We start from the raw sequence: 17883 nt of genomic DNA, 5'->3' as shown, positions 1-17883 counted from the left end.
TATTTCTCTTTAGTTTGGCATTATTTTGGATAGTCATGTTTGCTTCAGGTGCTGAATATCGTTATGTTCTTACATAATGTGATAATATAGAGACATTCATGTTGTATGCTTTGTACAGCTGCCATTTAGTGATCTCTGCGTCTCTAAGCATCCTCTCAAAGCAAAGTTTCCCCTGATAGCTAAGGTCTAAATTTAGTCAAGCTATGACTGTGTTGGCCTAAAGTGTCAGATTCTATCCACAGCGTCCATCTTTGCTACTCCAGCACCTGCTGCTAGCTGTAATACCCTGTTAAGCTTCACACAATCTATGCCTAACTATGATCAAAAAGCTTCAGGTCAGATTCATTGAATCTTTTTTGTGCATGCTTCTGGTTCTTTATTAAAAAGTAGTATTAGCCGGTGTCTGAAATAGGCTTTGTGCGAATGGTACACAGGTTATTTTTTGGCTCTTGGCAAAGGAACTGGATCTATCTGTGCACTGAGTTGCTCAATTTGGCACCTGGACGCCCCTGTTGGAGCCTCATTCACTGGTACTGTCTCTTGTAAATGTCCTCCGAAGGGGCTTGTCTGCTATTCCATTCAAACGGACTATACAGAAAACTGCTTAAAAGGCAAGTAAATACTTAGCATAATTGTTTCCTCTCAATTATAGCTATGATGTGTGTCGTGATAAACCTTCTGCATGTGTATTGTGCTTTATGGTATGCCCTAATCAAAATGGTTTCAAAAATTGTTATGCAAAAAAAAGCATATAATTTTTTGCTTTTAATGTTTTATTAAGCTGTGTATGAGTAAACCAGAAGCATTAGTTTCTATTAACTTTTAGATTATTGAAGCATGACAAATGTAAGAAAATCTTTGATGTAATGTTCCAAATGTGTATTTTTATTCCTTACAAAAAATATAAAAAAAACATTCTTTCTGGTCATCTTCAGATTTGCTAAAGTACACAGCAATTTTTGTAAAATCAACAAATATTTTTATGTTTCTTTAACTTAATACAATTTCAACTTGATTTTATAATTTATCCCTAGTGGAAAAAATACTATAGTATATTATAGTAAAATTACCATAAAAAATGGTACTCTAGTAAATACTTTAGTGGTTTTGAACCATACTATAGTAAATGTACTACAGTAAACTATTAAAGGTACTATAATAATTTATAGTAATCTAACTATATAATGAAGTAAAAGCGTCTGCTAAATGATTAAATGTAAAATTACTCTAGTAAATACTATAGTGTTTTTGAACCATACTATAGTAAATGTACTACAGTAAACTGTATTAAAATACTATAGTAATTTTATAGTAATCTAACTATAGGAAATGAAGTAAAATTACTCTAGCACAGTGGTTTTCAAACTGGGGGTGGCGAGATGGTGCCGGGGGGCCCCAGTTTTATGACATTTTATGAAATATATTAATTGATCATGAATTCTGTGTAATCAAGCCTAAAAAAATAAGGCTATTAACTACAGCACTACTTTTTGTATAATTTAATGGTTTTTTTTTTTTTTATTAAAATGTTGAGTTTTAGAACAGTTTTTTGTCACAAATTTTCTTTGGGAGGCCGTGAAGGAAGGCACCATTTAAAAGGGGGGCCGCACACTGCAAAAAGTATGGGAACCACTGCTCTAGCAAATACTATATTGTTTTTGAACCATTCTATAATAAAGTAAACTGTATTAAAATACTATAGCAATTTATGGTAAACTTACTTATGGTAAAATTTCTGTAGTAAATACTATAATATCCTATAGTATACTATAATACACTATAGTTTACTGTAGTAAGAACTAAAGTATACTGTGGTACTTACTACAGTTTATCAGTTTACTATAGTTAATACTATGGTATGTGTAGTAAATAATATACTATAATTTACTACAGTTTACAGTGAATTGACTTGTAAAACCAAGTTGTTTTAACTTCATGTTGCATTTTTTATAATAACATGAAACATTTTTGTGACTCATCTCTTCAATTTTAACAGGTCTGAAAACGTTCAGCTCAAAAGTCGTAACCAAATGCCCGTGGTTTCTGGAGAGGAAAAATGGACCGCTGGGTTCTAGAGGGAGACAGCTACTCGTTCTTCCGCAGCGCACCACGCGCGTTTAACTTGCAAAACCGTGACGTGCCAAATCGTGTGGAGATCTTTGACATCACTGCAGTTCCCAGCCATCGTAATGCCATATCTGAAACAACCTGCCTTTGTGACATTTTCGGAGATGATTGTGAATCTCCATCGCTTTCCAGTAGCCCGCCCTCTGCCACATGTCTTAAAAGGGAAGCAGATCAGCCTTTTCCAGTGGATGATGCCAATGATTCTTCAGGATCATATCACACTGCCAGTGGATCTGACTCGGGTGACAATACTGAAGTCACTTACACCACACCCTCTCCAAAAAATATAAAGGATTTTTCCACATTTGAAACCAGGGAATCAAGTTCATCGCCACTTGAATCAACTGTCTCTGAAAATGGACTTTACCCTTTTCACTGCACACCGCCTGCACACCATGTAAATAGTGATGAGCTTTCACATGCAGATAGCTGGGAAAAACCACAAGTGTCTGCGAATGAAACCGAAAGGGTGAATGTATCTGAACCACAGGAGTTTAATTTGACACCAGATGCGAGTCTGATTACTTTAGCAAAGGAGCCTTTGGAGAAAAGGAAACCTGCCTTTCATGAGCAAGGAGAAATTATTACAGCCCCCGAACATACAAGCACACTTTTAGATGATGTTGTTTCTTCTGAGAACCCTGAATGTATGAACTCATCACTTACTGATCATTGTTCACAACAGGATGACTTTCTCTCAACGAAACAGATGGTTAACAGTGGATCTCCATCAGAACTGACAATGTCCACCTCACCTGCAAACGAAGATATTAATTGTATACCTGTACCCAGTGTAACACCTGAGCTCAAGGTAACATCTTCCTCCTCCCCTGTAAGCAGTGAAATATGCTCCACACCTGTTTCTTTGGGTAAATCTTCACCTGTTTTGTCGAATTTGGTTTCAACACAAGCAGAGAACACGTCAAATTTTCCAGACTTGAAAGACACGTGTGGCACACCTGGTTGTTGTACACGTCCTTCCAGTAATGATATGGAAATCGATTCCCCAACTGTGCCTACCACTGAATCAAAAGAGCTGGTGTATTCTGCAGATGCCAGAGAAAGATCAGCTGAGATCAATGGCATCTGTTCCTCTACTGATGTCCTAGCACCTGTTCACACACCTGAACCAATAGTCACTCACTCACCTGTGGATTACACCACCAGCCCATCACCTACAAGTGACAGAATTATTTGTTCAACTGAACCCGAAGCCTCAGCGTCTCCAGGGACTGGTCACAGTGAAATATGCTCCATGTCTGATCACTCAGGAACGACTCACTCACCAGAACCAGTAATGATTCACTCACCTCAGAGTTATATAAGCAACTCCTCTCCATTAAATGAGAGAGAAATGTATTCTACTGAACCTGAAGATGTATTATCCTCCCCTGTCATCACTGGCATTGGTAACAGTGACATCTGCTCCATGTCTGATCACTCAGCAACAACTCACTCACCAGAACCAGAAGCGATTCACTCACCTCAGAGTTATTTAAGCAACTCCTCTCCATTAAATGAAAGAGATGTGTATTCAACTGAACCTGAAGATGTACCATTCTCCCCTGGCATTAGTAACAGTGATATTTGCTCCTCTCCTGACCACTCTGTTCCTGCTCACTCACCAGAACCAGTAATAATTCACTCACCTATGGATTATAACATGAGCCCATCACCAACAAATGAGAGAAATGTTTATTTAGTGGAAAGGGATGACCTGTCACCTTCCCCTGCTGTCTCAAGAACTGACTACAGAGTGACACCAACATACAGTATAGATTCTGCATCTGAGTTAAGAAGCATTACCTCTTCTCCAAACAGTAGACAAAACTACCTTACACCAGATCCTACTTCACCAGCCCCTTCACTTGAGCTGAGATCAGTCACATGCTCACCTGAAATAAAGACAATATCACACAGTGTTCTGCCACAAGATGCATGCCCTGAGATTGAAGGGGTAGCAAACAGTGTTGTTTCACTGACTGAAGCTGTCTGTGGCAACTACTCTGAAACTTCTAACTCTCTTCTTGGAGATGATGCCTCTTTCTTACCCACCTCAGAGAATTTTTTGTCAACACCAAGGAGCATATCAAGGGCATCATCGCTTGGTTCAAACCAAACCAGAGATGTAGCATTATCCTCTGATCTCCAACCAGCCTTGGAACCTTCCAGCACTCTTGTTCAGGAAGAAAATCAGCCCTTACACATAATCTGTGAACAGAGTCCTCCTTCTCCTAGCCGATTAGAAAGCAGACATTTTGATGACCTTGCTCAAACAGAGATCTTTAAACAAACCTCATCAGTGAATAAATGTAGCGGTTCTGCACCGCAAGATCTCACCCAAATGCTGACCTCACAAGATTCACGAACACAAGAGGTACAAATAAAAACAAGTCAGGAAATTGTCAGTGATGACAGAACTGATTTAAATATGGAATCTGTGGAAATTAAAGAATATAATATAGAGGTTTGTAATAATAATGAAACAGAAATGTTGAAGAATGATACTGCAGGTAGTGACAAGACTTTTAGCCAAGTGCCTGTGGCATTAAGTGAAAGTCCAGTGGCTATCTGTAAGGACAATGGCAAAGAATACGATAGGCAGCCATGTGGAGAGAAGGAAGAGAGTGGAAAGAGAGAGGGAGAAGGGGTGGAGACTAGGGAAGAGAGTAGTTACAGAGAGGAACAGGTTGACCTGTCACTCAGTGCCAGGAATAGAAAAGGGCCTGCAGGCCACAGCCCAGCTCCCTCAAGTCGAGACCCAAAGTCTGGAATTCCAGCTCGGTGTTATTTTGAGTCGCACCCTACAACTCTACAGCAACAGGGTCAGCTTAGAGCAGAAGGCTCAAAACAAGAGAGCAAGTGTGGCGCCGGGAGGGTCCAGACATCTGTCCACGGTAAAATCAGCAGTGCAGGCTTTGTTTCTCCAGAGTGTCTTGGTGAGGCCTCCAGCATGGGAAGTGAGTTTGATGAAGCAGACAATGAGGTGAAGTGGTTTACAGATTTGGCTTTCAGAAGCCTATCTAGCCCTGAGGTGGATTATTTGGATGTGTACAATTCAAGCCACAGGTCATCTACAAATGTTTCACATCCATCTACAAATGTGGACAGCCCTGGTGCTGTTGCATGGATGACCTACGCAGACTTACGTGGCTCAACGCTACATGAAAATGATGATTTGTTACACAGCTCTTCTTTATCATCACGTGACGGCCTGGACCCGGCCAAACGCTTTGAGATGGGCAGTTTTGAGTGTGTGGATGTTGCATTAGAGACAAAGGAAGAGTCTTGTAGGAGAAAAAGGACAGTACCCAAAAGACAGATCCAGCTGCTGAGGCGGAACACAGATGAGTCGAAGCCCAAAACAAACACTGAAAATGTTTTGGATTCACTCCCTGCACATAAAAACTCAAAAGACACTCTTGTTCGACAACATAGCACACCAGTCTTTGTGCAAGAGAAGATGTCCAGGGAGGACCCAGCTTCACCTCAGACTGACAGGAAACAAACTTTGCAGAAATCTTTGTCTTTAGATGATGCTCCCCCTAAGACTCAAATGGCCTCCTCTATCATCAAAAGCATCCTGTCAAAGAAAATGCATGATGCACAAAAAGAAACATCGGGAATTATAAGTCCTACTGGAGATAAGAACAGGCATCCAGATATCAGTCCCAGTTCTGAACAAAGTAGCATAGAGAAGCATAGTCTAAACTCTAGCCAACACTCTGAACATATTTTTTCATCTAAAGATTTTGCTGGTAAAGGAGAGAGAAGTCCACATCCCCCACTGAAAAAATGCCCTCCAAAAGTTCCTCCAAAACCCATTTTCAGACCTTTATTCATAAATACTGGTGAAGCAGATTTCATAAGAGAAGAAACAAGGCCCATCAGAGTGGCCCATCCATTTGAGGACAAAGCACTTGTGAAACTAAACAGCAAGAATGATAAACAAGACGAAAGAGGCGGTAACCTAAAAGAGCAGTACAATAGGGACTCAGCAAATGCCAGGATCACAAGTGCTGCTCTTGCCACTCAAACAGTAACCATGCAGAGCAGAATGACAAACAGAGACACGGAGCGGCAAATGACACAAGAAAATAGAAGGCAACATGATGGGAGCGTTTTTATGTCAAAGACCCCAGAAATAACTCTCAAACCTTCCACTGTCAAAGAGAAAAAAAAGTCGTCTCTGAAGGTTTCGCTGTCTCCTGACTTAGAACGATCCAAAGAATTTTGTGAATATCAGTCAATGGAAAAATCGGCAGAAGATGTGGACGTGGAAGTTCCAGACATGAAAGAAGATGACAAAACAAAATCTGTCATACACAAAGTAAGGGATGTGAGGAAATTGGTTAAAAACTCATACAACTTGTCTTTCAAAGGATCAAATTCAACCTCAGCTGCAGAAGATGCACCTATTCAAGAGAAAAGAGATCGGCCGCCACCAACTCCTCCAGCCTTGCACATTGAATGTAAAGCTATCAGTTGGAAGGACAAGCAAACAAGCAGTAAAGCAACCCACTGGCAAGGTGAAACACAGGCTGTTGACATATCAAAAATATCTCGACCAGGGCCGGCTGCAGAGACAAGCAGAGATACTGACATCACTGAAATAACATCCAAAGCCTCTTTGACAACAATACTGCCTACGGATTCCCAGTGTACAACCTTTGGAGGATTAAATGAACCTGGCAAAACCGCTGAAAGATCTTCCGGTCACTGTGATCAGAGTAGCATGCAAGCAATGCCGCCTAGACCCAAAAGTAAGGACAGGGAAGTTTCAGCCTTGATGGTTCTCCAGGGTGGCACATCCAAAACAATTCAGAACACCTCTAGCTCTACGATCACTGACTCCAACCAAACAAAAGATATAATCAGCAGCCATTCTGTGTCCATGCTACTGAAAGAAAAAGGAATGCAGGCAGACATTGGAGTGTGTGATGTTATCACTAATGGTGTGAGTGCTACAGCTAAACATGTCAACAGGCTTGAGGTACCTTTACAAGCCTCTTTATCGGAAGCTCATGCAAGCACAGCCAAATTGTTGCCTTGCAGTCCAACAGCATTCGACAACAGTTCTTCAATGTCAGTCCATAGTCAAGATGGCCTACATTTTAAGCCAAAGGATAAAAGTGAGATTTTCAAGCAAACATTGGCAGAAGAATCCTCAGTTGAACAAAGAAAAGAACAAGAAAAGACTAAGATATCTGCCTCAACAACTATGACACAAATTTCAACTAACCTGACAACATCTGTCAAGCCAGAGGTGAGGTCTGTTTCAAGCAGTATAAAAAATAACACCACGACAACAACTGCATCGAAAGAAATTGAGCTACCCATACAAGTCAGGTCAATTTCCAGTGATAGGCTTAAGCCATTTGTACCACCACCGAAAGCATTTAAACAGTCGTTTGCAGAAATTAAGTCAATGTCATGTGATGTTCCTAAACCAGATACGCAAATTGCATCTGTTATTAAACAGCAAACCAAGTCAACTATTGAACCAAAGAAAAATGAATTGCAACAAACATTAAACGAGGCCTCATCAAACAATACAAAAAGACTGGCTGTATCAGCTGTATCAAGCTGCAAACCACCACCCATCCCAGTGACATCAACTCCAAATTCTGTTCAGAAATCTGCAACACCAACATTTACCAGTGTGGATCAACGTCAATCTTCTGCTTTCTTTCAAGCACCCAGCTCTTCCCAGCAAATGACAACATCCTTCAGTCAAGACCATTCAATTTTACCTAGTTCCTTTGCTTACAACACTTCGATCAAACCCACAGGTTCACAGGCCTACAGCCACGCACAACCTGTGACAAGAGCATCCAATAACCGATTTAACACAGAAGACCATCGTTTCTATGCTACGGATGACCCTCCCAGCTATGATGAACGAGAGCGTTTCAGCCCGCTACGGGTGTCAGATTTGCCTCCACAAAGCCTATGCAGGCTTCATTCAAACACTATGCAATCTGCATGTTCCTGCACACAATCTTCCCACTTAAATCAAGGTCATCCCCACCACAATCCACAAATCCGGACACCACCAGTTTCACAGTCTCCAGGTCAAGTTCTCACCTGTCAAGGAGCTCCTCCACAAGCTCAGGTTCGTCCTCATCAGTGCAGGCCAGAGGGCCAGGGCCTAAATTACTTACCGGTCTCGACAAATACCACAGCTCCCCATGCCTCAGCTTTGATTCAGCCTATGCACCACCCGCGAGCCTGTCCTGTCCCAAACACACAACCTTATGGTGAAGATCACCCACCCACAGGGCCGCATATGGACAGACGGATGACTAATTGTCACTCGCCACAAGCAATAGGTCATGCACCTTATCATGAGTATGCTAACATGTCTGCTCTGGATCCCAGACCTCAGTTGTTCAGTCCCCAAGAATTACCACCATCCTTTGGTCACGATTACGGAAATGAAGGTCCAGGAGGAGCCAATGTACTGTATCCAGATAATGCAAGTGGGATTAGCTGTAGTCAAGCTCCTCGTCGGGTGCTTCTTGATCCAGACACTGGTAAATACTTTTATGTCGAAGTACCAATGCAGCCACTAAGAAAGATGCTCTTTGATCCAGAATTGGGCCAGTATGTGGAAGTTCTCATACCACAACAGGCAATGTCCCACTCTGGACTGTATCAACCAGCTGCACCACCATACTCCTCTCTGCACAATCCAGGGTTGTATGCACCGCAGTACCTACCGTATGCAGTGCCATCTTACCCGACAATCCCCAGCAGTGCCCAGCAAGTACGCCATCCAGAAGCACATCCTGTCCCAACCACACTTCATCAGACATCCTTAAGATACGGAAGTCCTGCATCCCAGATGCCAAAAACTGAACCAAAAGGCCACTCATCGCTTGATCAAAGCTATCTGGAGAACATGTATTACATTCCCACTGGGATCAACGCAAGCCCAAATTCTGCTCCTTCAGACTGCTACCACAAGCCATCCTCAAACTTGCCTCCTCCTGGTGGAAGAAGGGTATAAAACATCAGAAACACATGTGGCCTGTTTACATTTTTAATTCATTTCAGTTTTTTTGGTTCAAGGGGGCTATACGAAGTAAAGGTTCTAGTCAAATTTCTAGTTGTAATTTCTCAACTGCTGCGTTCATGTCACTTTTGATCAGCATTTATCAAAAAGTATTGTGAAAGAATAAATGCTCAGAAACACCCCAGAAAATGATTACTTGCTTAGATTTGGTACAGTATATCAAAAATGTCTTCATTGAGCCCTCTTAATAGCTACAAGTATTTATAAATATGTATGTATAAAGGGATTTATTTTGTTGCACCTATCATGTTGTGTTCACTTTTAAGTTCAGAAATCTACAAGGCTCATTCAAGTCTAACCGGGACGTCTCTCTTCTACTCATGAGACAAAAAGTCGCGTTTGGACTTGAACAACCCTCATATGACCTAATATGTTGTTGCTTCTTGGAAGGCCTTTGATGTGCACTGGGACGCGCAAGTCAATAAAGGCTGCGCATTTGTGTAGATGAAAAGAATGTGGATGAACAAGATCCACCAGAGTTCATCAACATAAGGACTGCACATGATTTCTATCATCAGACAACTGTCATGTAATATTTTTTACACACAGATGCACCCAATTAAAGGTAATTGTGTATTAAATCCATAACATCTGGTTTTATTTTCTTGTCTTGAAAGCCGTGTATCAGTGGCAGCCGGTGACTTCTTCGAGGATGCACAATGCAAAGCTCATCACAACATGTATTTAGCTCTGCATGTGTGTGGCTCGTCATGTAAATATGTGCATCACGCGTGATGTCAAAGTGTGTGCCTGCTGCAGATGCTTCGAAGGGGTTTATGATAAAAGAGACACTGACGTTTGCCAGATACTTGCTTAATCTCATTATTTATAATCAAAGTTTTGTTTTAAGTTAGTGTCTTGCGATTATTTAACTCTTTTATCATAAACAGTTTTGTGCAGCAAGCACGTATTTTGACATGACGCGTGATGCACATGACACTTCGAACACATATTTTAAATTCACGCCACCGGCCGTCACTGATGTGTATAAATAAAAAATAAAGTTTAATTTAATTATAAAGATTAGAAAACTAAATCTCTCTCTCTCTCTCTCTCTCTCTCTCTCTTTCTCTCTCTCTCCCCTTACAAAAATTAACCATGGTTTTATTGTGGTAAAAGTGTAGTAACCATGTTTTTTTTTTGGTGTATTGATTACTATCAACAAAACCATGGTTTTGCTCCACTAGCCATGATTTAACTATGGGTCTTGAAATTTGGTTACCATGGTTTTACTACAGTAACCATGTTTTTTTTAACTTTAGTAAAACCATGGTTAATTTCCGTAAGGGTCAATATAAATATAACTAAACTATATAACAAAAAATGTAAGTTGCTTTGAATAAAAGCTGTTTAATTAATAAATGTAAAGTGCATGAATTCAGGTCAGACCACAAGCATGAGTTTGGTTGAGATTAGGTTTAGGACCCTTTTCTCAGTCTGACCCCTGCTAAAAAAAACAATAAAACCATTACAGAAAGTTCGAATGGTTTCCATTAAAATACCAATAGGAACCATTAGCTTTTACTATTAAAACCAATACACTGTAGTGTGCTTTGGGTCATAAACCAATAAAATTCCCAATAAAACCAATACAATTTCTGTGATGGTGTCTATTGTTTTTTTTTTTTTAGCAGGGGCATCGAGTGGAAAAGTTTTAACAATCGCTTAGTCTTTTAGCTGCAGTGGTTCTCAAACCATTTTTTTTTTAAAGTTTTTTTTTCAAAATCTCTTTAAAATATTAAATCAGAGCTCATGTTTTTCTCACAGAAAACACGGCGTGTGCGCCCTCTTGTGTACAAATCAGTCAGTCAATTTAGCTGCAGTCAAGCGTGCGCGCGCATTTACAAATATGTCCAGACGTTGCACGTGTGAGTCACTTCACACACACCCTTCACATTAATTAGTGAGTCTTATTCACAATTTTATGATTTTGTGTAAAAACTGTTTAATGATAGAGGGCTATTGTATGCTATACGTAAGTAATAAAGTAACGTTACATCCGGTGCCGTCAGTTAGTGATAAATGCAATATGTCAACCTGAAGGGATTTCGTCATAACAAATCCCGCTTTCTGCACAGCTCCTTGGCACGTGAGTAATTATACGGACACGAAACACTGATTTAATATATTTTAGTAGCAAAAAATGCAGTTTGGTAATCATTTCTAAAGTAAGTCTTATTAATTCTGCATATTTATATTTAATGTAGCCTTTTTATATATTACACTCCACCGGTCAAGCTGACTCGTAGTACCCGGATGAGGTCCTGCCGTGTTATATTCGGATTTAGTATTTTATCCTTATCCCACCTCAAACCGGAAAGGTCTAAAATAATTAAGTAACATTAAGTATTTAGTAATGATTATTTCTGGGCTGAGGTGGGAAATATCCTAAATCCGAGTTAGGACCTCGAAAAGTCGTCTCAGGTCAATCAGAATCAAGTATTTGATTGTTATTAATGTGCAATTGTAGTTTGTGGAAAAACTGCTTTCGTTCAAGGATATTGTCCAATGCCTTAGCTAATGTTTAAGATTTGGACAAAATGGCCTGAATAATTAAATCATTGTGCTACGGTTGTCAAAGTTTGTGTAGCTTAAGTCAGCTCTTTCATTATGTATGTCACAGTGAGTTATAATTTTAAAAAGTTTCAGGAGCTCCAAGATGATTTGTCAGCGAAATAATACAACCAGTACATTTTTGGGTGTTTAACTTGACATCACGGACCACCATGGTTTTGGCTGTGTCATCTTTTCATTTTAGGGAAATGTTTTCACTCATTCAGGCAAACAGTCCAATGATCTCCAACTTCCTGACTGCAGCCGCACCCATCGATGACTGCATTTGATTTCCTGTCAGATCAATCTGAAAGATTTTGAGCTCTGTGTGTCCGTCTGTCTGTCTGTGTGTGGGCAGACTCTGTTAATGGGGTGTCGGTCTGAAAAAACAAAAACTTCCTAATACCCTCATGATGTCACTCAGGATCCTCTAAGCAGACAGCGTGGAAATAAGATGACAGAGTCTTTTAGGGCGAGTAGAGTACTAAACTTTACCATAAACATCTCCAGCATCCGTCTATGCTTTTCCATGTTGAAGTCAACTCATAGATGCAACAGCTCAAGTATGCAAGCAGTTTACATATGTAACGCATTAGATCCTGGCAATGCAGTCAGCCTGTCAATATCACAAAATAAGTCCCAGAGCTGAATCAAGACACCAATGCGGGGCACTTCATAAACATTTTTTTAATTATGCATTTGGCAGATGCTTTTACCCAAAGCGCAATGGGTTATTTTTAACCCAGAGATGGGTCAAAAGGGTAAGAACGCAAACCATTGGGTTATAGTTTAACCTGTGCTGGGTTGTTTTAACCCATTGTTGGGTCAAATTTAAGAACTGCTTGTAAATGTCTGGGAATGTCCCTTTTTGACCCAACGTTGGATTGAAAATAAGTGCAGTGCATTCAATATGTATGATTATTTAAAAGGATTTTTACATTTAGCAGAAGCTTTTATCAAAAGCAACTTTGATTTACCTCAAAGGATTGGTCCATTTTCTTAAAAAAATCCAGATAATTTAATCACCTTTCTTTGTTCAGTCAAGAAGAAATTATGTTTTTTTTTTTTGAGGAAAACATTCCAGGATTTTTCTCATTTTAATGGACTTTAATGGACCCCAACACTTAATAGTTTTAATGCAGTTTGGAATTGCAGTTTCAAAGGACTCCAAACGATCCCAAACGAGGCACAATGGTCTTATCTAGTGAAACGATTGTCATTTTTGACAAGAAAAATAAAAAATATGCACTTTTAAACCACAACTTTTCGTCTTCCTCCAGTCCTGTGACGCGCCAGCATGCCCTCACGTAATACGTCATCAAGTCAAGAGGTCACGGATGTGAAACTACGCCCCAATGTTTACGAGGACCGTTCTGACCTTGTTGTTTGTCGAATGATACTAATTCATGTCTTTGTGTCAGTTTATTGTATAAAATGGTCTGTAAATGTGCGTTTCTTATATGTAACATGTGACCTTTTGACGTCATTATGCAATTACGTGAGGTCGCGTTGGCTCGTCACACAGCCGGAGGAAGAAGAGTAGTTGTGGATTAAAAGTGCATATTTTTTATTTTTCTTGACAAATATTACAATCCTTTCGCTAGATAAGACCCATATGCCTCGTTTGAGATCGTTTAGAGTCCTTTGAAACTGCTATTTTAAACTGCATTAAAACTGTTAAGTGTTGGGGTCCATTAAAGTTCATTAAAATGAGAAAAATCCTGGAATGTTTTCATCAAAAGACATAATTTCATTTTGACTGAACATGTTAGAGCATGGTGAATGGCATGGTGGTGAGTAAATTATCAGATTTTTTTTTTGAAGAAAAATGGACTAATCCTTTAAGGAGGCAATAATACAAGAACCCAGCAAGTAATTGCCATCATTTCACCTTTTAGGTTAACTATAGACCCGGACATGAGTAACCCACTTCTAGCCAAAAATAAACTTGAATTTGGTTACATGTCGTTTTTGCCAAAATAAGTTGCAATTTGAAATTTCATCATGTAAGCAAAGTCAAAACAGTGATTACAAGATTCCTGGTTTTGTTCATTTATTTATTTTATTTCATTTATTTTTGGGCTATTGTTAGACGTCTAATAAATTTTTACCGACAGCCCAGATTTTTCCTTGTTTTAGTCTAGACGTCTGGGCTGTGTTTGGACGGTTATTGGACATTTTTTAAATTGCTTGCTGGAAAGTTTCAACAAATGCTAGTGACCAGAATATTAGTTGTTGATTTTTTTATTCAATTATGAACGACTGACAGCACGTTATCTTACTTATGGCCACTTAAAAATATACATAAAAATGTTTTGGTTGAGTTTAAATAGTTTAATTATGTGAAAAAAAATAGACTGTGCATGTATTGCTAAATGGGACATTAAGTATAATCTAAAAAATGTATTGTCAGTTAAAACAGTTTAAACTATTTAAGTACAAAATGCCACAATTGACAAATCAATTTCATGTGTTTCTGAGAGCTATGTAATAAAGCAAATATAAAAAATCTTTTCCCATCCCCACAGACATACAAAGAAACACACGTGCTTTGAAACAAATGAATGCATCACTGCCTTTATTGCAACAGTATCCTTTAGTATAGCACTTCACCCCAGGTAGCTGCAGGCGGTGTTTTTCCTGAAATTGTTGTAGTCTTAGTCACTTTGGGAGAAAAACCCATAAAGAAACTGTGTCCTTGAGACAGAGCTTGGTCGCCCCTCTGAAGTGAGTAAAAGTTATTGCTACATAATCGCTCATTACTCACATACAGTTTAACAGAGCGGAAGCATTAACTCTTTCATGTACCAAAGGTGCTGACCATATATGGGCACATCCCGGGTGTGACATCAGCAAGAGCAGCAGACATGAATGAACATGTTGGGACTCAGTGTTCACCTCCAGGTATGATGAACCAGGTACGCAGGTTGGATTGGGAAACCTACTTCCGCAACCCTTCCTGACCAGTCAGGTTACTGTAGCAACAACTGCACCAAACAATGCCTCTATCTGGAAGGCCAAGCCTCGGCAGAGGGCGGAGCATAGACGGGCTGTTTACTTTAATACCAGCAGATGGTGCAGTCAAACTTGTCCACAATTCAAAATGCCCAACCTTCACCTGATGACATTGACAGAGGAGGTATTTTATTGCATCAGGCTGTAGAAATGTGCTATAGATGTTTAAAAAAAAAAATTTGATTCCAGGTTTGTAGACGTAGACCCGGCCCTGTAGGATAATCTGAAAAAACCTTCAGTAAAGTGCATCTGTTAAATACATAGTCGAAATAAGAAAGCACGTAAAACTTGTTTACACTAGACCGATTCACTTTCCCTTTCCTGTTAGAGATACATACCATAATGTTTGTTGATGATGTAATCAAGTAACACTTGATGATATAACCAACATATTAAACACCCTCTGTAGTAGTACCACTTGTAAACATAAGACTTAACTTATTGTTAACTTATTGTTATTTGGGGGGGCTACGTTTTTGAAACTTTTTCCTTTTACTTGTTGATGTTTTATCATTGCTTAAAATTAGTGGTGGGAAACGAGATTAATCATGATTAATCGCATTCAAAATAAAAGTGATTTTTTTGCGTAATATGTGTGTGTGTACTAAGTGTAATCACCATGTATATTCAACCACACACACATACATATAGTAATTTTCAGATTCTTACAATATATATATATATATATATATATATATATATATATATATATATATATATATATATATATATAATTAGGGCTGTCAAAAGATTAATCGCGTACAAAATAAAAGTTTGTTTTGCATAATATATTTATGTGTATTGTGTGTAATATTATGTATATGTATATATACATAAATACACACATACATGTATAAGTGTAAGAACATTTTTATGTGTTTTTATTTATTTACATATCACATAAAAGATATTAAAATCTTAATAAATATAAATATATAGATGTAAATGTTTTTTAATACATACATGCATGTGTGTATTTATATATACAAAATAATTACACACAGTGCACAAACATATATTATGCAAAAACAAACTTTTATTTTGTGTGTGATTAATCGCGATTAATCTTTTGACAGTCCTTATATATATATATATATATATATATATATATATATATATATATATATATATATATATATATATATATATATATATATATAAAAACATGTAAATGTTTCTTAAATAGATACATTGTGTGTGTGTGTGTGCGTGTGCGTGTGCGTGTGTGTGTTTATATATACATAATAATTTCACACAGCACATATATTATGCAAAAAATCACTTTCTTTTTGAATGCGATTAATCATGATTAATCTTTTCCCAGCACTACTTAAAATGTTAACATACATAAAATATGCCAAGCTGATAAATAAATAATAAATAAATATTAAAAATAAACAAATTAAAAATATTAAAAATAAGCAAAAATAAGCATAAATAAATATAAAAATTGAGGTTATTAATAGCATATGCTTTGGTGGGCAACTCGCAGACTCCGTGCGGGAAACCTGGTGCCCGCGGGCCCCATGTTGGAGACCACTTTGTTAGATTCTCTCTATATATTTATAAGGATAAAATCTCTATCTCTTTATAAGGATAAAAGCATCTGCTAAATAAATCCACTTCTTCTACTTTTATGAAAATTAACCATTATTAAAGTAAAAGTGTAGTATTTATGGATACATTATGGTTAAACTATAGGATTACTGTAGTAAAAAAGGTTAATTTGTGCTAACAATGGGTCTTATTCACTAAGCATGCGTACGCACAAATTTTTTCGTAAAATGTGCGTACAGACGTTTTAACTTACAAATCATGATTCAACAAAAACGTTCATACTAAAATTTATTTTAAATATATATGCAAAAAAGTAAGAACAACTTAGACCATACGTACACACTATTCACGAACAAGAGGGCTTTTCACACCTGAAATTGTTAACCCTGGGTTATTCTAAACCCAGGGTTAACGGAATCCTGGGTTATTTTTTTCATGTTTCACACTGTTCAAACTTAACCAGGGGTTAAGAGATAACCCTGGGTATTCATAATTTGACGTTTCACACTGTGCATTCCTAAACCCTGGGTCAGGAGTCTCCAACCCAGTTTCAACACACCTGTCTGTAATTATCAAGCCTTGATTAGCTACTTCAGCTGTGTTTAATTAGGGTCATAACATTCTAACCCTGCTTCGTTTCACACTGCATGCGTTTGGCACCACAATGCAGGGTTAACACCACAAATGCGGTGCTAACCCTGCTCCAGAGCAGGGTTTCATAACCCTGGGTAAAAAGCGGTGCTAACACCGCTTTCAAATTACAGGTGTGAAACACTCCTTAACCCAGGGTTAAAAGCAGGGTTTAGAATGAAGATAACCCAGGGTTAAGCGCAGTGTGAAAACCCCTAAGGTAATAAATATATAACACAGATATATATTATAGGGTTTTTTATCATTGTTAATGATTATTGTGCATGTGTGGTCTAAGTTGTTCTTACGTTTTTGCAAGTATTTAGAAGAAATTTTATTATGAAAGTTTTTTTGAATCATGATTTGTAAATTAAAACGTCCGTACAAATTTGTGCGTACGCATGCTTAGTGAATGAGACCCAGTAGTTTAACAATAGTAACCATGTTTTTTGTGCTTGTTTTATTTGTAGTAATGGTACATTCACACGGGGTGTAAACGTCAACGCTTAACGGAAGTCTTGTCTGAAACGGGGCCAAAAGCCAATCACAGGGGCCGCAGCACATGGTCCGGTCTTCCATAAACGTAATTGGCTGGCTCTGCCTAGGTTATTTGCATAAGGCAATCCCGTTGCTGCTTGAAAAGTTGAGAAATGTTCAACTTCTGCCGCGAGCAACGGCAGTGACGCAGGGCCGACAGATCCACAATTCAGTTCGGCAACGCTTGAATGGGAAGCGTTATCCCTTACGCGAAGTAAAACCATGGTTTATATTCATATCTGTAGTATGTTCAAACTTTAGCAATGAGGCCTGGAGCCTGAAAAGTGGAATAGGTTTGCAGTGAGAGACTGTTATGTACCCAGAGAATTCTGTATGGCAGGTTAATAACCTCAATGATCTTGAGCTATCAACAGTAATGAGACCGA

At 38.5% G+C, this 17883-nt stretch overlaps 1 protein-coding gene across 1 annotated transcript; it reads left to right on the top strand.

The window, feature by feature from the left end:
• The first annotated feature begins 107 nt into the window (after window positions 1–107).
• LOC129422038 (uncharacterized) lies at window positions 108–9818 on the top strand. Its single transcript, XM_055177717.2, has 3 exons — window positions 108–335; window positions 435–611; window positions 1997–9818. The coding sequence occupies exon 3, from the start codon at window positions 2057–2059 to the stop codon at window positions 9137–9139; it is 7083 nt and encodes a 2360-aa protein (XP_055033692.2). The 5' UTR covers window positions 108–335; window positions 435–611; window positions 1997–2056; the 3' UTR covers window positions 9140–9818.
• The last annotated feature ends 8065 nt before the right edge of the window (window positions 9819–17883 follow it).

Source organism: Misgurnus anguillicaudatus, chromosome 16 (assembly GCF_027580225.2).
Source record: "Misgurnus anguillicaudatus chromosome 16, ASM2758022v2, whole genome shotgun sequence".
In the NCBI taxonomy this organism is placed as follows: domain Eukaryota; kingdom Metazoa; phylum Chordata; class Actinopteri; order Cypriniformes; family Cobitidae; genus Misgurnus; species Misgurnus anguillicaudatus.
The sequence above is the reverse complement of the archived record's forward strand: the minus strand, read 5'-3'. Positions and strand labels throughout refer to the sequence as shown.